The following is a 26,885-nucleotide window of genomic DNA, read 5'->3' as shown; positions in this document are numbered from 1 at the left end:
AAAATAAGCACTTATTTAATAAATTATATATATATATTAACTTAGCAAAAACAATTCTTTTGTTATTGTATTTGTCCATATTCCCCTCTGTACTAATATCTCAAAGACAAAAGTATAAAAACCATTTACCATCAAGAGTACAGAATTTAATAATGCTTCTTATCTCATGCTTATTAGTTTTTAATAGCTCTTTTAAAAATTTTCCCTCATCATCAGTTAAACTTTTCTTTTTTTTTCTGAAATCACACATTAAATTCAAACATTAAAATTACAATATATAAAAATATGTAGTCAAAATATTAAAAATATAAAGTTAAAAAAAATCAAAATTTTTTTATTATATGGCTAGCCACACACACAGTACTGTACTCATAGTACAATACATATGTCAATGAATTTATTACTTGGAACTTTGTTTCAGTAAAAAGTCAAGGATGAATGGATGGATAACTTTGCATGGTATAAAATAAGGATATATATTTAAAAAAATCCATTTCAATTAATTTTTCTCATGCTCTAAAAAAAACGCAAAAAAAATCTATAAGCTATATTGTTTTTTTAGATGTACAAAACCTTTCCCCTCTTTGCCTAAAAAAAAGTAATAAACTTTTTAAAGTGATTCAGTTCCAACAATTTTAAATATTTTTTAATCCCAGACTTTCATAAACTTCAGAAGTTTTTTCTTATCTAATAAATTTTTACCTATTCTTCTGGTTCTAATATAAAATATAAAGAAATACAACTATTAATAACTAAGAAAATAAGATAGATATTTTTTAAGAAACAAAAAAAATCATTATTACTAAAACAAGTATAATAATACTTTTATTAGTAACAGTATTAAAAGTGTTAGATAATATCAGACTAAGTTAGTCAATGTAAATTTTAGTCAAAGTTCTCAGGTTCAAATCCTAATAAATGCAGTTAGTTACTTTTATTCAGATTTGAATACTAGATCATAGATACCGATGTTCTTTGCTGGTTGGGTTTCAATTAACTACACGTCTCAGCAGTAGTTGACCTGAGTTTGTTCAAGATTACAAATTTACCGATACAATTACATTCCACTGATAGGTTGCTAATGATTTTAATTGTTGATGTGACTATAAATAAAAATATTAAATAAAAGTTAGTCACGTTAAAAAAAATGTTGTTTCATTTTATACTTGACATAGCAGTATTATAACTTATTTTCTGCCAGCAATTCTTGTACAGGCAGAATTAGGTTAGTTTAGGTAGTTTATACATTTTCCACCAAATGATAACTGAATAGGGATTTCATTAGTTATACTGGTCCCATCTAGTGTGCTGTATCCATTGGTTGTAACTGCAAATCATCGTTTGTTTGTTGAAAATCCTATTTTGCGACAGCTGATGACTGGTGGCCTATATATATATGCCATCAGTCATCATCCATATTTATATAAAAATATTAAATAGTAAATCAGGTTGACGGCCTTGAGACATCAAATGGTATTCCACTTTTTTATCCATGATAGTTGTGAAATATTGTTTTGATATCTCGATTTCACAAGCCTATACTGCTGCGAGACATCAGTTTATGTCTCAGTGTAGTGTTATTGTTAAGTGGCAATTTTCTTTAAAGTGAGGTTGGCAACCAAGAAACAAATGTTTGTGTTTATTTCTTTGTAGTTGTGGTTATGTTCATTAGATAAACAGTATATTTTATTTTAAAAGTTCAAACTGTTTTTAAAAAACAGTGGTTTATTAGAAGGAAATATAAATTTAATCAATTTTTGGAAAGCGATTCTTGTTATCACGATACCGTTTTAATAAAAATGTGAATATGTATTTACCAATGAGACATCATTATAAGTCTCAATATCCTCAGCTGCTGTGAGACATAAAAATGTCTCAACACTTTTTTTTTAAATTTTAAGATCCAAGCATACAAATCAAAATTTTTATCAATAACTTTTCATTTCAACTTAGAAATTAAATAAGAACACAATAAAAATATTGCAGCAATGGTGCTCATTTTTAACTTTTTCAGTGTAGTGGGTGTGGCAGTGTTCACTTTATTACTGTGGCAGTCAACCTATTAACTTTTATAAAATAGCATAGAGTACTTCTTTTATTTAAATAACATATATGGTAAGTAGAAAAGTAGTATGAAAACTTTCATTTGTATTTATTAAAATTTCTAATAATATGGGGTTTTTAATAACTTTATCTTTACCTCTTCATTCTGTTTATTGTACATTTCCAATAGTGACTTAAGTTAACAGCAGTAACACTTGCATAGAGCTATAAATTCTTTATGTTTTTAACTGATGTAAACAAATTTTTTCGATAAAAGACTGGATAAGTACTCGGAAAACTATTTGTGCCATTGTTGCCATACACTTCTACCCATATTGTTCTTCCCTTTTAATCTCCCCATAAAACCAGATGTTAGCAGAGATAAGAAAAATAAAGTTAAATATTCATAAATAAACAATCTATTATAACATGTTAAATTAATATTTAAAAAAAAAAAATAATAACTTTTTAATTCCGTAATTATGAGATGCATCGCATTAACCATCTCCAATGAGTTCAAGGACACCGTTTGCAAATAAACAAGTTCAGCAGTTTGTTTGCATAAGTTTTAAAGATAAGTGGATGGGATTTACGCTTAGTAAGAGCTCTTACACACAAAACGCTATCCCATCACGAAATATTTCAACAGATCGCACCGTTCCGATCTGTCCTGTAGTTTTCCAGGTTAAAAAAATACGTTCCGACCTGGCGGTCGGTTATAAAAAAATAAATTGCTATATTTTTCTTTCATTTCCCACCTAATCTTCGGCGCTGCTAGTGCAAATAGTAATGCTTTCTAAAAATTAAAGAAAAAACCCAAAATGATTTCTTCTAATTCTGAAGAAAATTAAATTTTGTTGTTTTAATCTAGAAAGAAAAGAAAATGCTGGAGAATGAGGAACAAACTAAAAAAGAGCAACGTTTTTTTATGAATTCCAACACTAATGCAAACAATTTTTCTCTTTCGAAGATCGATATTTTAAAAATTTCATTATAAATTATATTCTCATATAATGTCTTTTTTTGGGGTTCCATCAAAAAGCCAAAACGACTTTTTGAAGAGCTTATTATCTTAATAAGAAAAAAAAATTCGCAAAAGGAATACTAACTGGAACGAACCAGTCGTGATAAGAGAACGACTTGTAATTGCTCGTCGTAATAATAATTCAGGGTCGCATTACCGGGTCGTGTGTTTACATCATTTTCTACGATCTTTTTCTGATTTTAATCGGGACGCAAATATGTATTTTAAATTAAAATAACAACTAAAAATTTTTTCAATTATTCTTTAAGCTCTGATTTTTGGAAACCGGCGCCTTGTTATAAATAATTATCAGTGAACTAACCCTTAATTTTGCCGATTTCAAAAATTCAAAATTTAAAAGAAAAGAAGGATTCTTCACTTTTTGAGGGCCGTTATATCAGTTTTATTATATTATTGAGATAAATTATAGAAAAAACACTGTTTTTCAATATTGAAATGTTAAAACATAACTGATAAATCTGTAATAGAAAGAAGAAAAGAATCATTGTTAATCTTGCTATGTGTGTCAAAATTCCTATCGAAAGAACTTTATCATTAAAAGAGTTAATGTATAATAGCCTAGTTAAACATTTTTATGAATAAATCTTAAATAATTTTCATGGTAAAAATTTACTGATATTTTGGCCAAGGAATAGCCGTTTTCCTGGTGATAAATAGGAAGTGAAAACTGATAAAATGCCGGAAAATTTAAATAGTGCTGCTTCATATTAAAAATTAATAATTTTAGGAAGGGTGGTATCTTATATCTCAGAATAATTAATGAACTAAAATAAAAAACAAAATACTAAAAATAAAATAAATTAACATTAAGTTTTGTTTTTTTTTACTATTTTCAGTTTTAGACTGACAATTAAGGATGGGTGACATTTCATTAGTATGTGACGCTAACTAGTAGATGTAATTATCTGTTGAAAGCCAGTTGGCACGAATTGTTTTCATTAGCTAAATATCTAATCAGAAAATAAATTATTTTAAAATGATATATTTTCTTTATACATTTTTTTAACGTTCATTGAACTAATTTCTAAAACTTCCTCTGAGCAAAATAGTTTCGCGTGTAATTTATATCCTCAAGACTTGAGTAAAACATTTCAAGAAATAAAACTTAATGTGAACAATATTTTCAAAAATTATAAAAAAATAAAATTAATTTTGATAGATGATCCCTATTACTACCAACGGTAAAAAGTGGTTACGTTATTTTGTTAGTACAAAATAAAACATTCTGGCTGAACGGTTCATGATTTGATTGGACATTTCTGCATGCCATAGAATACTGGCGATTAGCGAGGGTTCCGTTTGAAAGCTTGATAACTGTCTTATTGGCTGCTTAGTATTAAACATAAAACCAATAAATTTGTTGCAACATGTACCTGAATTGATCGATACAAAAAAAAAATCGTTGATCACTGATGTGGTGCATCGGGTAAAGATACTTCTATCATCCGAATTCGGAGAAATGCATGCCCACTACCTTGAGTCATTCTCTAAGTACTCATTTGGATTGAATTTGTTTCGTTTCTCATAAAGATTTTTTATTTTTTGAAAAAAAAAATTTAATTCACCACACAATCTTGAAGCTAGTGAACGGAAATGTAACATAGAAACATTGTAGCGTATGAAAAATTTCATTGTCTGGCCGGGATTCGAACCGGGATGAAAGGATGAAATGCTAACACTCCATCACGGAGATCGGTGATTGTTTTAATAGGCGCCCACTGGATACGTGTTAATTGCGTGGGCATATTTAAAATTATTTCGTACTTAGTGTTTGTTTATTTTAATGGAAGGTTCTTCCGAACTCTGTCTACGAACTTTTCCGAGGACTCGAACTTGTGATTTTAGTACTCATCCAATAAAGGTGGGATTATTAATTACTCCTAATACATAATTAGAAGGAGGTTCAATTATAAACAGACATTTTGGAGCTACAATTTGTTTATTAACTAAAATGAGATACTTATATCCTATTTCTAAATGTAATCTCCTATTGGTGTAATACACTTATTTTAGCGATTATCAAGCCTCTTGACACCACAAGATAAGTATTTTAGTTGCACTTTGATTTATTTTTACTTCCTTGTACGAAGTAAAGGAAGTATTGTGATCGCCGAAAATATTCGTTTTTTCAGATTTCAACGGAAATATCCATTTTGACCATCCCTGAATCCATTTTGAATAGTTTCGGCATGATATCTGTATGTACGTACGTACGAATCTCGCATAGCTCAAAAACGATTAGCCATAGGATGTTGAAATGTTGAAATTAGGACTTTTATAACATCTAGTTGTGCATCTCTCCTTCTGATTGCAATCGACTAAACCAAAAGTGTCCAAAAAAGACCAAAATCCAAAATATTTGAACTTTTTCTTAATAGCGGCAATAAACACTTATTGAGAGCTTTTCAACGATCCATAAGTGGTACTTATTTTTATTGGTTCCGAGTTATAGTCAAATAAAATTTTAATTAATGAAATATTGGATCTTAGGTTAAGGCATATCGGGTTGAATCAGATTTCATCTCTTTTTTTAATATAAATATATTGATTTAATAATAATTATTAACCTCTCATTGTAAAAAAGAGTTTTACGATGAATAATAATTCAATAATAACAACAACAAAAAAAATGAAAAAAATATCAGAAGTTATGAATGAAATAAAATTTTATGTACTTTTCATTTTAAAAAAAAAAAAGTGTAAATGTAATTTAATAGGCGTACAAGGAAGTCATGTAGTGTCCACATCAGATTTAATGTAACTATTATTTCGTACACACATCTAATTGAACAGTTTTTTGGCTTTAAAAGGCCGTAAGGTTCCGTTTAATTTTTTTATGTTTATCTTTTTATAGTTTTGGTATTCTGGTTAAAACAATTTATGGGTATTTATTGTCCGACTTGCTTTCTCTAAAATTACAAATATAAAAATGTATATTCCATCATTAGTTTGTTTTCTTGTTTACCGAAAAATAGTAACCTTTTTGGTTTTTCTCGAATCAAAAAATAAATTAATACATTTTCTTAGTTCATCCAATTACTTTTGATTAAAACATTCAACCACCATATTGAATATAATAAATTTATTTTTTAAAGTAAAAATTATTAAAAGGGAAATTGTCAAACTTTTTATAATTTTAATTTCAATTTATTTGATATGGAGGATATAATCGAATTTTTGGCAAATAGGAATTTTCTTTTTTAAGATGATAAACTTAGCTATAATGTTATTCTTCCAATGTTTATAAAAGTGCTTACGTAGGTTGTTAAAGTGATGCACGTGTTCTTTTTCAATTTTTTTTAAACTTCCTGCAAAAATATGTGCATGCATAGTTATTTTAATTCTGTGGTAACTATTATAACGAGCTATTTTTTTACACCTATGCACCGATTGATTTTCAATTTTGTTCATAATACATTTTTCATTTAGTTACACGTATTAAAAGAAAATAATAAATTTTTACAATGAACATTAACAAATATATATTTACAATTTTTAATATGTTAATTTAATTTTTTTGTGAAGGTATTTAGCGTAAAATTAACTTACACTGCAATTAGCTGAAAATTAGAACTTTATTAATTTTCAACTCGGTGTTTGTATGAATGTAAATACGTACTCGAACGTTTCAGGTATAAATAGAAGTTTTTCACATTTTCCTTTTATAGAGTGCAAGGTGTACATTAAACAAACATGTTGCATATCTGAATTTATCATCGGTAGTGCTGGTTTCTCTTTCTTTTTTGACTGTCAGTTGCAATCAATATGTTTAATCAAGGTAGTGTTACAGAACGAATTATTATTAATTGTTTAATAAGGGATCAATCAAACTGAAGTCAATATGAGATTTAAGAATTAGTTTCGGAATGAATAGCACTCTCAGTGATACAAATTATTCGATGAAAAATTTAGTAGAGAGAGAGAGAGCGAGAGAGAGTTGAAAATATGTGATCATTGGCCAAGAACTTCAAACGGTTTAGATAAACAAACTGAAATTGAAACTCTTAATCGTTGAATTATTATTAGAGAAATCCTGAAATTATTGTAGGGAATGTAAAAACACAAGTAAAAGATCATTTCAAATTTAAAAAATCTGTTGTGGCACCACATGACTTCCTTGTACGCCTATTAAATTACACATACACATTTTTTGATGCACTTCATTTAAACTTATTTCATTTGAAAGTGAGATACGATCCTCCAATTCTTTAATAAAATTAACAGTTACATAATTGCATTGTGGTAGACACCACATTGTATCACATTTTTTGTGGTGTCCGTATCAGCATTTTATATTAGTTTATATATTAATTTTGTTTCATGTCGTTAAAGAAGTGGTGTAAGTGAGAACGTGTCGGATCCGTAATTATGCACACATCTCTGTGCTGACTTCATATACATATATTTTTTTAACTTTTAAAAAAAAATGTAAATATATAGATTTATTAATAATTATTAACCTCTGTAAAAATTTTGAATTAAAATGAAAGGTACATAAAATTTTATTTCACTAATAACTTCTGATTTTTTCATGTTGTTTCTTTGTTATTGAATTATTATTTATAGTAAAAAAAAAAATTTGTAATCAGAGGTTAATAATTATTAATAAATCAATATATATAAATTAAAAAAAAGAAAAAAGTTAAAAAAATAATAAAGAGATGAAGTCGGATTCGAACCGATGTGCCTTCCCCTTGTAAGATCCAAATATTTAATTAATTAAAATGTTATTATCTCGCATAACTCAAAAACGATTAGCCGTAGGATGTTGTCATTTTGGAATTAGGATTGTTATAACATCTAACTGTGCATCTCTCCTTTTGATTGCAATCCACTGGACCACAAGTGTCCAAAAAAGCCCAAAATCCAAAAAAATTAAACTTTTTCTTAACTGCAGTAATAAGCCCTCATTGAAAACTTTTCAGCGATCTATCATAACTGGTACTTATTTTCATTGGTTAATGTTATTTGGCTATAACTTTGGAACCTCGTATATATATATATATATATATACATATATATATATTATATTGTCAAACAGGTATTTGTATTTGTATAGGATAATTAATTAATAATCTACGAAAAAGATTACCTCTGAATAACAAGTTTAATTGTGTTTCCAGCATTGTGAAAAAGATTTTGAGCATCTTGGTGACGTATATCTCTAGCATCATAATCAGCGATTTTACGTATTTTATCACCTGGTTTTAAGATTCCATCACTCGGTGTTCCAAATTGTGCCTGAAAAAAATAATAAATATATTTAGAACATTAATAATAAATTTTAAAAAATCATACTATGCCATGCCATACTATGATTGTAATAATTAATTTCTTTTATAAGCCCTAGAAGAATGAGAAGGGATGATTATTAAAATTAATTTTGTGTTCCTAGCAGTTTATACATTCTCGATAAAACTTACTTGCCAGGACAGTATGACCCGCTATATCGCGGATACTATATGACACAAATACAGTATCCGTAATAGAAGAATATGACTTAAAAAAAGAACTGTTATCAGTATAAAAAAAAAGCTGACAACACAGTTGTAGGACTTTCCCGCCAAGCGAATTTTTTTCTAATGCACGGCTTACACACACAACGTAATTTAAAATATTTATCATTTTATTTTAATATAATACTTTTTTTAAATTTAATTCAATAATTCTAACTAAAGCGCGCGGGAATACAGTATTTCATTCACGTGGGTGTGGAGGTGCTTTCGTTTTTTCTGTTTAGCCACCAGAACCACCGTAAGGTATTACTTCAGAGGATGATATATATGAATGTAAATTAAGTGTAGTCTTGTACAACGGTCACTTTAAATACATTTCTACCCTTTACATATTATTCATTTAGTTAATTCTACCGCTCACCTGTGACGTTACAACATAGCAGATGACTACAGCAGCTGTACGTCAGTGCTACACTGGCGCTCCTTGTGGTAAGAAGAGGTACTAATGATACACTATACCCACTTAGCCAATAGTTTATTTAGAGAATTTTTTGGGGTGGGGTACGATTTTTCAAGTTTTTTTTGGAAACATTATTTTTTAATTGTTAACAAATATGCCTAAGAAAAAAACGATCTTAATTAGGAGAAATCTCGATATACTGAGGGTGAATTTTCTCTAAAGCCACACCTCCTTGACCTTTTAAGTTGAAAATTTAATGGGATCAATGCCCCATATATTGAAGTAATCTGCCCAAGTTTGGTTAAAATCAGTCTAGTAGTTCTGGAGATATAAGGTGAGTTAGGGTGCGACACCTTACACCGAACACACACACACACGTACATACGAACATTCGGAAAATCTCCATCCGGTTTTTTGGGTTCCTTAGGTGTCAAAACGTAAAGATCCGGTGAAAACCGCAAATGCTCAAATTGAACCGATTACCGTACTTTCCCTTCTGTTAAAGCAAGGTAGGAAAGTAAGAATTTCTACTTATTTCTAGATATATGGTAATGCTTTTTTAATTAGTACGTACTTAGTAATAAATTTAACAGAATAAATAAATACGCTAATACATTTAGTTCTATGAAATTACACGTAACAGTAAAAAAATATGAACTCCTCGCAGACAAAATTAACTTCCTACTTTTTTTAAATAACTGTCTTAAATCTACAATCAGACGTGTTGTGTTAATGTAGTAATGTGTTCTAATAAACTAGTGCTGTGTAATACTTTACGGTATTTTGAATTCAAATCAGTTACTACAGTACTATATTTACAATTTGGCTATAAGGGAAAGGCCTCAAATAATACACAATTACTGTAGTCTACCGTTGCGAAAAAGCAATGTAAAAATTAAATTGAGCTACAGAAATATAAATACTGCACAGTACATACTCAGTACTGTATTTTTTCTACATTTTATTTTAACGGATAATATATTCATTTTTAACAGTAAGTAACATTTGTTAATATTTTAATCGGTTACAAAATTAATTCAGTAGGCATTATTTTTTTTTACCACTTTATCATCAAAATAACGCGGTTAGCCTATTATGCAGGTACGAGTATTACAGTTATCTTCAGATTCAGATTATAGCGGGATCGTACTCTAATAAGGGAAAAAAGTTGGGTTTCGAAGAGAAAAAAAATCATACCTCCCTTAATAGACAGTATCGAATCGGTTGAAAGTGGTCGTTTGTCCTCTAATCATTATCTAAAACGTTTGTATAACAGTTTTTTATATGATCAACCCATACGGCAATGGATGATCAAAATGCTGCTGGAATTGTAAGAAGATGGGGCTTGTCATATGCTAAACATGTGAAACTTTTTTCACATGCAACCATTGTCGTATTGAGTAAATTTGAAGTTTTTCTTAACTTTAAGGTGAATAACTTTTTTATCCCCGACTTAGTACCGGTGAAATCTACCTCCGCCTTCTGACGTGCCGAAAGGGATTTTTTTGTTAGAGACGGAAGAGTCTCGGCCTTTCATCCGGAGGTCCCGGGTTCGAATCCCGGACCGGCATAGCATTTTTCATAACCTATAAATTTCTATAATAATATTCCCGCAAAAGATTATTTCTTGTAAGATTCGGAATTTAAGTTCAAAATTTTAAATTTTCTAAAACTGATGAATTTTAAAATTGTTAAATCCATGATATATGAAATCGCGATCGAGCTATTCATGAGAATTATTATTGTATTTTGTATTTCAATTTAATCAAAAAAATCTAACAGGTATGATAAAAAACTTTTATTTATTGGAAGAATTTCTTAAAATACGTGCAACAAATGAGAGTATACTAAAAAATAAAAACAGAAAAAAAACTAGAGCATATTTTGTAATTAGAATGTAAATATATCAGCCAATTTGCAATTGAAATAAAAAGTAATGTCTAAATTAGTGAATATTTTAATAGTCTTTAAATTTTGATAGAAAAATTAAACAAAATAATTATTTTTAAACGAAAATTTATGGAATGATATAAAATGGTAAAATGTTTAATATATATTTTCATTTAAATTTTATTTTATTTTAATTAATCTTACAGGATACCAAGCCTATCTCAGCATACCAAGTAACGAACATTATTTGAAGTGAAACAGGTTTGAAAAAATTAAAAATATAAATATAAAATTCAGGATAATGTCCAATAAGGTTTTAAGGGGAAGGATTATTCATGATGACGTAGTTTGGGATAGCAAATTATAAACAATCTGCAGTAAGGATCAAAATATAAGCTATCACCTTAAGGGAAGCAGACACGACAATTTTGGTACAAAAAATCAATTTTCAGATAGTTTCAATTTATATTTATATGAATTAACTCATATTATGTCCAAAAAAATTGTAAGTATTAAAAACTTTATTATTTTATGTGTCACAGCTGCTACTTAGAACATAATACTAAGATTTTACTCATTTTCCTTTATTTCAACTATGACTTAGTGATAGAAAAATTTTGTGTAGGTAAAATAAAGCAAAAATATAGGGTGCAAATTATTCTCATAAAAAACTATCCGCCAGCTAAGTCTGTGTTTAAAGATTTGGCAGATCCTTTGTTACTAAGTGTTAGCACAGTTTAACACAAACCCTCAACGAATTTTTTAACAATTTTATTTGGAGCAGGGTCCCAAAAAGTTTTTGGTAGTTTAGAACCTCTTAGATTGGTGTATATGACAGTGTTGTTACTTCTAATGAGGGTGCTGTTGAAAGAGTTATCGATTTTAAATTTCTTGGCATTAAATACTTTGATCAGTTTAGTCGACACTGATGAAATTAGAGTAAAAAAAGTTGAAAAAGAAGCTGCATTCATGTATAAAAAAGCCAATAGGAAATTAAAGAAGAGAAGGAATGGTGAAAGTGAAGAGGAAAATCTAGATGACCAGTCATAAGGTGCAGGGATGCATAAAACAAGATAGGGCGCTTTTAATTCAATTTTTCCGTTAATTAAATTTTTTAACTTTATATTCTCTTTTCATGAGAACCATTTAACTTGGAGGAATGAAATTTTCTGAGGATCTATATGGTCCCGGATCTATATGGTATTAGTTCAGCTATTGACCGTTTTTTTGTACATATAATCCTTTTCAGTCTTAAAATAATGAGGCTAACAATTAAAAAAAAACTGATTAAAAATTGTATTATATAAAAAGACTTTATAAAATTTTAATTTTGGTTTAGTAACATGAAAAACTGTCAGCAGGTGTAATAAAGTTGTATTTAAATGTGTGCAAAATTTCAAAGCTGTATTTTTTACAAGGTGGGAAAAAGGAACTTGAAATTGACAAATTTAACATTATTAAAATACAAGGTGCAAGCTCCCCTTAATCCATCTTTTTAATTTCATTAAAACCTTGTACAAAATCATTTGTAAATGAAATCCAGCAAAACGGAAGGTATTTATTAAAATTTTTTATACAAATAAAATGTAGGTGATTTTGTTTGTTTATTTGTTTGTATGTACTGAATATTATTAATATTCACTTAAATGTAAAAAACCACTACGCTCCTCTGAATGATTCTTTAACAAATTCATATATTGAAATTTGAGAAAATTTGTTAAGCATAAATTTATCCATCTCTATTATTGGATGGGAAGTAAAACTTAAAACTAGAATATGTCTTATTTTATTGAGTAATTTTACAGTATAGTAATACTTTTGTTTTTTTTTTGTTTAACCTCCGGGACCACCGCGTTAGGTATTGCTTCAGAGGATGAGATGAATGACAATTTTTGTAGCGTGTGAAAGTGCCATGCCTGACCGCGATTCGAACCCGGGACAGTATACTAATATTGTCTCAAAATTAACGCACGATTTAAATTGCGCACCATCTTTTTCGTTGGACTGGCAACGCTCACTGAAGTACATGTACATTAACAAAATAAAATGATAGCCGGCCTCCGTGACGCGAATGGTAGCATCTCGGCCTTTCATTCGGAGGTCCCGGGTTCGAATCCCGGTCAGGCATGGCATTTTCACACACGTTACAAATCATTCATCATATCCTCTGAAGCAACGGTGGTCCCGGAGGATAAAAAAATAATAATAGTAGCTCTTTCAGCGCAGGGAAATTTACGTATTAAAATTTCCCTTTTCTATTTAAAATTTCCCGATTTATTTTTTCTTATTCAATTGTTTACAACAGCTGTAATGCAACTGAAACAGCTGTAATCATTTCATAGTGGCATAAAATGTGTTTTTTAATATGTAAGCTTCATTCACAGGTGTTTAATATAAAAATGTCGCAGTTTAAAACCAGATTGATTAGGCAGATGGAAAATAATTTGTAAACAAACAAGAGAGGTAATTTATAATTTCTTTAAATTAAATGAAGAAGCGGCAGTATCAGTTACCGCTAAAAAAAAAGTCTGCATCTGGTATTATTGAACCCTCTGAAGGAAACTAAGAACTCCAAAAAATTAGCAATTCGAAATTCCAAACTTCATACATTAATAGAAAAAAAATTATAACTAAACTGATGGTCGATAAATTTGATCAAGACGTAGTTCGACGAACGATAAATGAGATGCATGTTACAGAGAAGGTAAGACCAACTTTATCAAATGTTTACAGAAAGGCATATAATGCTACAAGTAAAGGATTCTCAGATGGGAGTAATAAGGAAGGCATGGGCTTTGGCTTTGATGTTGATGAGATGTTCTTCCAGCAGGATGGCGCCACGTGTCATGCAGTGCGCGAAATCAATGAGTTGTTATCAGCAAAAATTTCATAAGCGGCTGATTTCGCGCAACAGTGATCACAATTGGCAACCAAGATCATGCGATCTTACACCGTGTGACATATCTGAGGATTTGTGAAGTCTACGGTTTACAGCAAATACGTATCAACCATTCCTTAACGTAAAGAAGAAATCCGATGTATTATCGCAATAATTGAGCCACGAGTCTACGAAAATGTGATTGCAAATTTTTTCAAAAGATGGGGCGAGTGTTGTATGAAACGTGGAAGACATTTTCCGGATATTATTTTCCATATTTAATCGGAGTGTTTACTCTTTTAAAGTATGTCAAAACTTGCCAATCGAACATAAATAAAGGTTCGTTTTATAAATTTATATCCTGCGTTACTTTTGGGACACTCTTTAAACAGAGTCGCTTAAAAAAATGATGTTCTATAAGAGCTAGCTCATCTTTTACGAAGGACCATATGCGCTTTCTAACTACCTATTTGATAGCGGGTCATTTCTTATCGTAATACAGAACCTGAAAATGACTTTTAGAAAATAGATTGAATTTAGTATATTATTTATTAAAATCGGTTTAAAATATTTATGATGTAATAGAAAAACTAATATAATACCGATTAATACCGATCTCCTTGGCGGAATGGTAGCGTCTCGACCTTTAATCTTGAAATCCCACGTTCGAATTCCGATCAGATAAGGCATTTTTCACATGCTATAAAGTTTCATTTCCATATTCCATGCGCAAGTTTCAAACTTATTGTGGTAAATTAATTCATCACTCCACAAAAAGTAGTGTGTGTATATATATTTAAAAAAAAGACTTTATAGTATTATTTCAAATAAAAACTTTTTTTTTTTTAAATTGTTCAGTAATCTAATATTCAAAATTTTATAAAATTGGAGAATGACGTAATTTTTCGTTGAGACGCAATTTAACTATTTCAGTAAATATAACTAAAGTTTTGGTTTTAAACTGCGACGCTTAGTTATATTTACATTTTGTCCTTGCGTTTCATATAAAACTAAAGCATCAGTCTATTACTTAATTTTAAGAGTAAACTTGATTAATAAACAACAATTAAGGTATAACAATTTTCATTCTGAAATACTAGGAATCTTGGTTACGTCTTTGATTAATATATCTACTAGTGGACCTCCTTCACAAATAGATGATTTTGAATACTCACCGCCTACTTGATTTTATTTTTTTATTTACTTGCAAAGGATACATTTTAATGAAATAAATTTTCAACGGTTAAAAATAATATTTAAATTAACTTTCCATCGAATTTTCCTTTGTCATCTCAAAATGGTGAACAAAAGTTCAAACCTTCATTTAATAAAACTATTTATTGTTACTCGCTAACTAAGAATCTTTAGCATGTCAAAAGAAATTTCCAGTGAAAAAAACTGAAAAAATTATCCTAAATATTTTAATAAAAATCTTTTGTGTTCCTTTCCCAATACTGCAGGAACAACTTTTTGTGATTTATTCACTGGGGATATATTTTTTTCAGCAAAGTTTTCGAGGATGAAAGTAAAAGTAAATAATACTAAAACAATTTTCATACGAAAATTTTTCTGTAATTTTGATATAGATTCCATTCTAGATAAGACTTGAAATAAAATCTGCTAATTTATATTTTTAAATAAACTTGAAATTAATGAATACTTACTACAAAAAGAAGCGAATTATCGCGTATTTCAAAAGATTAGGTAACAACATATATCTTAGTCTATTTGTAACAAAATTGTATAAAGTATATAAAATATCTTTAGAAATGGCAAAGAGTGATAAAAGTTTGGCAACAATTAACATTTAAAAAAAATTGTATCGACCGTTTTGAGGTTGAATGAGATAATAGATATCCAATCGGCGGTTGAAATCAAGAAACTAACTCACTGATTCTTTATCTCTCAACGCTAAATATTATCTAAGTAATCATGATGTGAAATCAATTATTCTTATACGGGAACTAACGTGCATTACGGTTACATAAAACTAAAAATGAATACGTAAAGTTATGTAATGAAAACTAAAAGTATGATCAAATGTCAAAAATCGAATATATACATATATATTACACGTGGAATGAAAATGATAACAGGTGTGGCAATTACATGTACATTAACACACATACACACACACACACACACACACACAGAATGTCCCTCGAAGAAACTGAGAACCTTTCAAGAAATTTTCTACAGGTGAAAGTAATGAAAAAAATTCATATATTCTTTTTTTTCGAGTTACGGCTAGCGAAAGATTTCGTCCAGATTTCAGCTCTTCTAATAAAAAGAAGCCCAATTGTAATTTTTGGCACCAAATTTTAAGTGTAAAGTTGGCGGTTTCTTATGTAATTTGTGTTGGGAAATAGGATAAAACAGGTTCCAGAACTGTAACTCCAGTAGTTTTTAAGGTATCCGACTTTAACACAAAATTAGGTGTCGAAAAACATGTTTTTTTTAAATTCTGTAATACAATAGGTTTGTTAAATGACTAATAAATACGGAAAATTTAGTAACAAAGCCTGTAGAGAATTTAATTCAGAGAAAATGTAAACACAGCCAATCAAAATTAAATAAAAACTTTAGAGTAAACACTGGATTTTTAATTTGAGTCCCAAAAATTACAGTAGGGCTTCTTTTGATTAGAACTGAAATCCTGGTAAAAGCTTTCGCTAACCGTAACTCAAAAACAAAGCGTTTCCAGAGCTATGTTTATAAGTATTTTTTTCATTATTTTCACCAGTAGAACATGTACTAAATGTTTTTCCGCTTCTTCGTGGAACACTCAGTATACACAGATGATTCACGAAGAATGTAACAAACTTTCAGGACATATTATACTGGCGAAAATAAAGAAGTAAAAGTTCATATAAACTTAAGTTCGGAAACGCTTCGTTAGCTAGTATTGGTTGGGAAAAAATTTCGCCTTGATTTCTGCACCTTCAGTAATATTAGCCATTCCGAATTAAGGGGTAAATTTAGTCGTTTTTTTATGAAATTTGATCTGAAAAATTATAAAGAATTGGTCACAGAACTAAATTTTTTTGTAGTTTTGTAGTTTGTAGGAAAAAATTGAGTAAAAGACAAAAGACAGGTCGAAAAAACACTGTTATATGTCTGGAATAATTTTAACGTATGTATATATATATATATACATACTTTTTGTTCGTGTATATATATATAAAAAGTCGCAATAATCTCACTACTATAGGTCTTTTATGTTTGGTCACGAAAAATGCGAAAACTACAGAACCAATCATTACAAAATTTTAACTATAGCTTTCTTATGAATTCTGGAATGTTTATCACAATCTCACTACTATAAAATTTATAAATAAAAAAAAATTATTTTAGGGAACTTCTTTTACTAAAGTTAATGTCTATATCGATAGATAATTTATATCGATCGTTGTCTATGACAATATCGACTTCTTCAGACAGTTATTATATGATTTACTAAATTTAATGACATTGTTTATAAAAGATCAGTATATATTATTATCATATTTTGCGTAAAAATAAATTAGTTTGATAATAAAATTAAAGGGAATGACGACTATTTATAAATTTAACAAAGTTTTGATGGTTCGAAAATACTAAATTTTGATATCAATTTCTTCAGAAATTTATTACATATTTTACTAAATGTAATGTCATTGTCTAGTCTAATGGTGATCCGCTAGAACCCATCCTTAAACGATCAAAATAGCATTCTGTAGTTTTTTAATACTAGAAGTTCCATCAGGCTAAACCATACACAAAACTGGCGTAGATTCGACTTAAAATTTGGTATTAAAATTTTCATTAGGCCTACATCGGCGAGATCACAGATAGCGATAAGATCTTTCAGGGTTACTAGAAGTTATGATAGTATACAACGTGAATCTATGCCATAACGTTCACAAAGCCTTGAAGAGAAACGTATACAATCGGCTCAAAATCGAGTTTAACCTTCAAAAAATATGTTATACCTCAAATTAATATTTGATTAACACCCTGAAAATTGATTATCTGGATTTGAAAGATATTCAAATAGGTAACAAGTTTAAAATATGTAACCACTGTAACGTCAAAAAATAGAATGATAAACTTTGCTATGCTGGGACCAAAGTAATTCTTGAACAACTCCCTCACGTAAAACTTGATTTTCGGGACAAGTATTTTATCTAAACATTCTCTTTTATCTGGTAAGTTGTAAATGGCAATAACTCTTAACAGCAACAGCCCACACATAATTACTAAAAAAAACTATTTCCAATTTTTGAAGTTCTTCCTCATATATCACAAGCGAAGCGACGACAGTAGACGCTAGTGGTGAATATAGGTTAAATAGAAAAAAAAACAGTAGCAAAATGATGAGAACTGGTTGTTTTAATTTAACGTTTTTTATACTCTAATTTAAGGAAGAGAGTGTATAATAGCCGTTCAGTATAATTTTTACAGTTAAAATTTACATATATACAATTTAGATATCATAAATTTAAAAAAAATAACAGATTTAAATTACAAAATAAACGAACCACGATTAAATAAATATATTATTAAAAATAACTATGTTTATATAACTAATATTACATATATATATATATATATATATATATATATATATATATATATATACATGAATCAGAAAATCAAAAATAGAAAAGAGAAATTAAATACTTTTTTTAATATAACGTAAATAGAGATATTTGTATATAAAAAACCTTTTAAATAAATTTTTTAACAAAAAAAAAAAATATAATAATAAAAGAATTTAAGTTGTCTGTCGAGGGGTAAAGTCAAGTCGCCAAATTTTTAATAAATTATACAACCAACAGCAAAGATTCATATAATTTTACGTCCTCGAATTCCAAATTTTTAATCACGCCCATGTTGGCAAACATACAATTTTATTACTTAACTAATATATATTACTTTTACATTTATATAATTAAATATGTTAACTCTGCTAACTTTTTTAAAAATTTATTTATAAAAAAAAAAATTACTTTAGCATGTTTCAGACATAAGTTAAAAAAAATATGAATATTTTTAGTTAAATATTTAAGTATTGAGATGAAAGTAGAACAAGGTGAACAATTTTTTTTAAAAGAAGTGGCGCCAAAATAACTAACCAAATAAAAAAAAAATAATTATCACCAAAATGAAAATGGTTTCATCGTTTCATTTTTTAACTTGTATCCTACAAAAAAAAATAATAATCCGTTACATTCTGTATAACGCAAGAAAATATTAGATTACATCGGAAATAGTCAGCATATATGTTAAATAATTTAGTTCCACAGATAAGTGAAAATAAAAACAAAGTAGGAAATGAAAATAACTTTAAAAATATAACATATTTATTTATTTTAAGTAAAGTATTATTTGACAAAGCTAACCGTTTAACCAAACAAAGCGACATAATAAATCGAATTTTTACAGTTGGATTTTATTCATTTTTAAGTTTAATTTATTCTACATTTTTTATTTTTTTTAATGTAGATAGCTCTAAAAAAAAACTGTAAGTAAGAAAATAAAAAAAGGCAAAAGTCTTGATAAAAATAAAAAAAAGAAATAAAGAGGAAAAAATTATAAAGTGGTCTACTTTGATGTGAGAATATGTCCTGTTAATATTGTACCAAGAGAGAAATACATTTTTAAAGACTATCTCTCTAAACGCTAATTCGTCGGTCGTTGTGTACCATATGGTGAATTTTTTCGATGATATCTGTGGTGGTTGCAGTTTTTGGCTGTCCGAAACGCTTATCATCAACCAAGCTTGTACGACCATATTTAAATTCAGCTGCCCATCTTTTCACGGTGGCACGGTGGCAAATAATGGGACAGAGTCCCCATAAACAGCGTCCAACTCGGTTTTAATTTGCGTAGGCGGATTGCCTTTCAAATGAAAGTATTTAATCAATTTAATCACGGCACGATATTCGATTTTTTCCATTTTCACAAAACACTCACAATGGCTTACTCAAACGATTATCAAACAAAAACTGAACGTCCCAAATTGCTGAAATTTTAGTGATTCTACTTCAACGCATGCATGAATACATTCCCTAACTTTTGTTGATGAATGCTGCCATCTTCATGTTGAGGCTCTAATTTTTTCAGACAGCCCTTGCAAGTTGGATTCATCATTTTGAATCGAAAAATTATGGAATGGAAACATTCGAGTTCGCCGCCAGGAAAAATTCAAAATCTACACGTCAGCCAGTAAAGTGATCCTAACGGTATTTTGGGTAAAAGACCTGATTTACTGCAATTATTTGGAATAGCAACATGCAACCATTAGGCAGTACTATCGTGATAAAAAATAAAGTGAAACCCGAAGTAAGTCAAAAAAATCCTGGTTCTTTCTCAAAATGAGAGATCTTTGCTGCATGATAACCTACGCTTCCATACCATTTGAAGTCAGGTAGCTGTTGGCACATCCACCTTACAGCCCTGATCTGGCACCATCAGATTTTTGTTTGATCCTCTTAAAGAGTTTTAACATGGCATAAATTAGGCAATAAAGAACAGATCAAGAAGCATACAAGAACGGCTCAGAGACTCCAAGGTAAACAATTCTTTATTACTGGAATAAGAAAGCTCATACAAATGAGGGAAATTTGCCTAAATATACCACAGATTTTGTTGAAAACTAATGTTAAATTTATTGGCATTGTGTATATAATAAATTTTCAGTCTTTTGCTATTTACTGCACCACCTTCGCATGTACATCCTTTCAGAATTTATGTTTTTTGTTAGAAGGGTCAAATGCAAAAATTGCGACATGTGAAATTTTATCTGATCAGCAAACTTTCTCTTGTATAGATTATACTTTATGGTTCTAAAGTAGAACTATATAGACGGGAAAGTAAAAGGAAAAAGTAAATGTGGGTCGAATGAAGAAATAAGTCTTGATTTTTTTTTAAAGTTAATTAATTGTATCTATTAATTTAATTATTTTTGTTTTGTATATTTTTTTAGGCATAGATATAAATTTATTTAAATGCTAAAATAGTGTAAAAATATATTTGGTTTCAGTGATGCCAATTGAATTACAAAGTGAATTATAAATATATGTTTGTGTTCTGTGTATATATTTTTTTTTAAATGGTGGAAGGTATGGTAAAGAGAGCGAGTGTGTGTGTGTGTACAGTTAAAATCAGCCAATGAATCTTTCTGTACTAAGCTAATACATAAAGAATGATGCCTTCTAAAACTATTGGTATTTCTTGTTGCAGTTGGCAATGCCATTGTCTGGCATCTAATATTGGATTAGATCCAACTCTCCCGACACAACAACTAATTATCTTGTAGAAAAATAACTAAATCTTTAAAAATATATACTAAACTATTATCGATATTATTAATTTAATGTAATATATAACTCATTATCTTTGAATGAATGATTTAAATGCTTCATAGGTAAAATGGTGAAAAATTACTCACTATTATCAATGATGTCAACATGGTTTTATTTCTCAATGTTTTGATGGTACTCAAATCAAAATTTTATTAACCCCTGGGTTAAACAATTCTATACACATAAAAGTATGTAACAGGTTAAATATTTATTTTAGCAACTTTTCTACTTTTTATCTTCAAATAATTTTAACCAATAATCATGAAAAATTTGATGAAATATTAGCGATAGGTGGCTGATTCGCTAAATAAAATATTACAGTTTCTATAACAACACCACAGGAAATGAATCATAGAAACATATCAAGTCAGAATCCTACTCTTGCTGGTAATTTACCTATTATTTTTTCCATCCAGCCATCACAAATTATTTAAAAAATGGATGGTCATGCCCTTTCTGTTGACACATTATAGGAAATCTAATCATTGATTAGGAAAGATTGAACTTACTGCTACTTCACTCAGGTCGACGTATCTGAATATCAAGAAGGTGATTCTTGCAATGCTGTTTTGGTTTATCAATAGATTTGAGATTTGTCACAAGAAGATAAAATGTGTCCATGGGAGAACGCATGCAAATAGATACAATATTTAGTAAGAGGGAAGAGTTTAAAGTTTGGTGTGATTTCATTGATCAATAAACTCTTACAGAGAAGGAATTATTTGTGGGAAAAAGTTTATTGGTTACTGACTAACCCACTGGGTTGATCTAGTAGTGAACTTGTCATCGCAGATCAGCTGATTTCAAAGTCGAGAGTCCTAAGGTTCAGATCCTAGTAAAGGTATTAGTTACTTTTATATGGATTTGAATACTAGATCATGGATACTGGTGTTCTTTGGTGATTGGGTTTCAATTAAACCCACATCTCAGGAATGGTCGACTACAGTTTCATCAAAGTTATTCTACAATACATTTGCATTCATACATATCATCCACATTTATTCTCTGAAGCAGTACCTTACACTGGTTCTGGAGGCTAAACAGAAAAAGAGAGATTACTGACTATTTGGGGTGGAAATTAAGAGATCTGACCTTGTCCAGTAGACAGTTCAATCATCCATTAGGCTATTTGTGCAGCCAATGAACAAGAAACAATGTGAGTCAACTAGTCATTCCACAGACAGCCCCTCCCACCAGTTACCACGGATGCACTAGCTCTTTAGACATTGAAATTCTCAACATAAAGTTCTTGAAAGGTCAGATCAGGACCCACAGAACTGGTAATGAAAAGGGATTAAGCATAAGAAAAAAGGATGGGTAATAAAAAAGGACCCTGATTGGTTCATCTTGCAATAGTGATCGGTAGTTAAACTGATGTTTACATTGTAAAATTGTTGACGTATTAAATACAGTATATTTATTTGAACTCACAAATTAAGACAATATTGTAATGAGACAATACTGTAATTAAGATAATACTGTAAGACAATACTGTAAGATATAATAAACATAACACAATACTCTGATAGTCTCATCCAAAACATGGAGTAAAATGTTTGTCAAGTACATCTAAATCTAAGCTTATTGCAATAGAACAGGCACGAAGAAAGATTGTAAGTATTTGAGATTACAAAATTTTGATTGACCTCTTCTTTGAAATTGTCATTCATTCATTCATAGTGTTTTGCCATTAGGGCAGGTCCTGTCAAGGCTGCTGCTCTCTACCTTGTTCTCCTTTGCTAACCCCTTTGCATATTTTCGTTTTTCATAATCCCATCCATCATTTGAAATCTCTTCTTTTCCTTCCATTCACCAAGCCTTCAATCACAACCACTAATAAACACCTTCTTCTCACGCAATGTCCCAGCCAGTTCCTTTTCCTATATTCTATCACATTTAGCATTTTCCTTTTCTTTTCAATTCTCCTTAATCTTTCTTCATTTGTTACATGTCTTGCTATTTGACATTTATCATTCTACACCACACCCACATCTCAAAAGCCCCAATTCCTTTTCTGTTTGCCTTTCTCATCATCCATCTTTCAGCTATACTGAGTATCACACTCCAAATAAAAAATTTCATTAATCTCTTCCTTAACACTAAGTTTAACTTTCCACACCGCAGTCTTTCCTTCTTATCGAATGACTTCTTAATTCTTGATATTCTTGTTTTAATCTCTACTGTGCAAGTCAGGCCATCAGTTATAAAGCTCCTTAAGTACTAAAATTTCTTCATTTGCTCTAATACTTCATTTCCTGCCTTAATCACAATCCTCTCATCTTTTCCACCTAATACTGTACATTTTGTCTTCTTTTTGTTTGTCCTCATACCTTGACTTTTGCAAGTTTCCTTCAAGTCATCAACCATTTCATTTAGTTTATTTGGATTCTCCACCAGTACCACCACATCATGATGAAAACATATCCATTCTGATCTTCTTCCTTGCATCTTTATCCTCTTTTCCCATTTACACAACATTTAATTATTTCTTCCAGATATATATTAAACGGTGACATGCAGCAGCATCCTTGCCTCACCTTCTTCCAATCTCTAATCTTCCTGTTAATGTCAAAACTTAATATTTTAGGATACCCACAAAAGATTTGTATGTTTTTTTTATATTAAAGTATTTTTTCTACAATATATAATAAGTATAAAATAATTAACTCATAATATAAAAAAAAGTTTAGAATTGAGCATAGCACTTCTCTCCCAGTGCACAAGGATTTTTTTTTTAAATTCTTATATAGATAGGTCTAATAAAATACTAAATATATGAAATAGAAATATCACACTTATATCTCTTACGAGAATTCACGTTTGGAAGATAGAGGTGAGTATTAGAATTACAGAATATTGGTCATTTATTTAAATGACTAAACACCTTTACAATTAATAAATTGCTTGTATTTTTTATTATTTATTTTTTAAATGGTGTAGATCATGCCATAACCAACCAAAGTCAGTCAGAATAAGCGTAAATAGACATAGATATATTATTAATATATGGTTTTTACTTTGCAGTGAATATAGCTAGAATAAATATAATAAAGAGAAAAGCACGTCAAAAATCTGATGTGAAAATCACATGACTTCCTTGACCGCCTATTAAATTACATATACGTATTTTTTGAAATGAAAAGTACATAAAATTTTATTTCATTAATAACTTCTGATAATTTTTAATATATTTTTTTTATTGTATTTATTAAATTATTATTTATCATAAAAATGTTTTTACAATCACAGATCAATAATTTTATTAACAATCAATATATTTAAATTAAAAAAAAAGAAAAGGAGATGAAGTCTGATTCGAACCGATGTGTCTTCCTTTAGTAAGACCAAATATTTCATTAATTAAAATTTCATTTGGGTATAACTTTGGAACCGATGAGTATACATCATAAGTACCACTTGTGATATATCGTTGAAAAGCTCTCAATGAGGACTTATTACTGCAGTTAAGAAAAAGTCAAAAATCCATTTTTGTTTTTTGGATTTTTTGGACATTTTTGGTTCAGTCGATTGCATTCAAAAGAGGAGGTGTACAACTAGATGTTACAACAGTCCTAAATCCAAAAATTTCAACATTCTACGGCTAATCGTTTTTGAGTTATGCGAGATACATACGTACATACAGACGTCACGCTGAAACTAGTCAAAATAGATTCAGGGATGTTCAAAATGAATATTTCTGTTGAAATCTGAAATCGAAGTTTTTTGCGATCATAATAATTTCTTTATTTCGTAAAAGGAAGTAAAAAGGCAACAAAAAAGTAATATAAATATCAAAAAAATAAATTTATAAGATACAGTGTAATTTATTTGTGTTTATTGTTTACTGTATTTTCATTTACATAACTTTTTTAGGATTAAATAGTAACTTAAAGAGAAAGTAGCAAAATTGTGCTCCAGGAAATCTACAAAAATTATTTTTTTATTTATTAATAATTGTAAAAAAAATTGCTTGGTTTGCAATAAATTAAAAAAAGATAATAAATTTAATTAGAAATGAAATCCGTATGTAATATAATTGTCAGGAAATATCAAAGCTGCAGTTTGTTTCTATTTTTATTTGACTAGGCAAAGAAAATGATAATATAATTTAAAGCCAATGTAAATTCAGTCATAATCTTTTATTTATTTATTATATTCATACAATAAATAAATTTATTGAGGTAGGTTGTTTTGTGTATTTAATACAATGAAACATATTTTAGGATGTGTATCCCTTCCTTTTGCATACCTTACCTTAATAATTAGAATTTCTTTACTTGATTTTTTTTCAGTAACTGTTATTATTATACAGTGTTCAAAAAGTGACGCAACCTTATGGAAGAATTTTTCCTTCTTTTGTTATAAGTTTAATTGAGGAAAAATGTGTTACATAATGCAGTAGAGAATATTCATTGTTTCCCAATACATTAGATCTGCCAGTTATTCCCTGACCCAAAATGCCTTCACAGAAAAGTATGGTGTGGCTGTACCAAACAAGTTCACCATAAAATAGCTATACAAAAGTTCCAAGAGACAGGGAACGTGGCAGATGCAATCAAAAGTGGTCAACCGAAAGTGCTAACACTCGAAAAGTTGATCGACGAGCTGTATATTCTGTTAGTCCCAAGAATTCTGTGCGTCTATCTAGCCAGTCTGGTCTCTCCATTGGTAGTGCTCACATGGAATCGCGTAAGCGTTTAAAGATGCAGTATATAATTCGTGTTGTTAACGATTTGTTACCTGCAGACACTGGAAAACTTATAGCTTTCTGTCAGCGGTTCATGTTATCTGTAACGCCAGATGGGGAAGAACTCGATGATTGTTCTGACGAACACCTTAATGGATACGAGAACGCATAGAATTCACTTGGTGTAAGGTAGTACTTGGTGTAAGGAAAATCCACATCAGCTGCACGGACAAAAAGTGGGTGTTTGATGTGCAATTTCACGTAGGCGAATCTTCATGACATTCTTTCATGGCACAGTGAACAGTAAGCGCTACATACAAATGGCGGAACTAATTTTAAACACCATACCTGTAGACCGGTTAAAGTACACATGGTATCGGCAGGAAAATGCTACGGCTCATATAGCCAATAATACTATGACTCTCTTGGATCAGCGTTTTCATAGACAAGTGATTTCGAAGGGGTTGTAGCCTACTCGATCTCCTGATTTATCTCCTCCTGACTTTTTCTTGTGGAGATACTTTAAGGATGCTGCTTACAAATTTATCCTCACACCGTTCCCGAATTGCAGAGCGAAATTTAACGATGTGTCGCTGCAATTCCTCAACAAACGTTGAGTGTTTAAGAGCATCCAGGGTCGTATTCAATAATGTGAATCGCATAATGCAGGCCACTTTCAAAAACTATTGCAACTTATTCATTTTCCCATAAGATTGCGTCACTTTTTGAACACTACTTTTACTTCAATTAAATTTTTGTTATAATTAACTTTAAATTAATATTAATAATAGTCATCGAATATCGTTTTTATCATTTGTAAGATGCTTTCCCGGCTACACAGTTACACAATACACTATATAAGAGAAAGTTTGCTAATCGGCTAAAATTTTACATGTCACAATTTTTGCAGGTCTTGACGTTTCTTGAACTACCTCTCACCAAAATACACAATTTTATCATTGAAAAATTCCAGAATGATGTAATAATCCTTACGTGTACATGTTGACTTGTTTTTTGGCTTTATATCTCCGGACTGGGTGAACCGATTTGAATGAAATTTATAATGATGTTATTTGT

At 29.6% G+C, this 26,885-nt stretch overlaps 1 protein-coding gene across 13 annotated transcripts in view; it reads right to left on the bottom strand.

Annotated features, from left to right (window-relative positions):
• Zasp66 (PDZ_signaling and DUF4749 domain-containing protein Zasp66) overlaps window positions 1-26,885 on the bottom strand; it is a 232,438-nt gene that overhangs the window by 114,388 nt on the left and 91,165 nt on the right. For all 13 annotated transcript variants that reach the window (XM_075377122.1, XM_075377118.1, XM_075377126.1 and 10 more), the window contains one exon: window positions 8,181-8,329. In XM_075377122.1, the coding sequence (XP_075233237.1) occupies window positions 8,181-8,329 (149 nt within the window). The remainder of the gene's footprint in view (window positions 1-8,180; window positions 8,330-26,885) is intronic.

The sequence above is a fragment of the Lycorma delicatula genome, chromosome 10 (assembly GCF_047948215.1).
Source record: "Lycorma delicatula isolate Av1 chromosome 10, ASM4794821v1, whole genome shotgun sequence".
NCBI classification, from domain to species: domain Eukaryota; kingdom Metazoa; phylum Arthropoda; class Insecta; order Hemiptera; family Fulgoridae; genus Lycorma; species Lycorma delicatula.
This window is presented reverse-complemented; position numbering and strand designations above follow the sequence as displayed.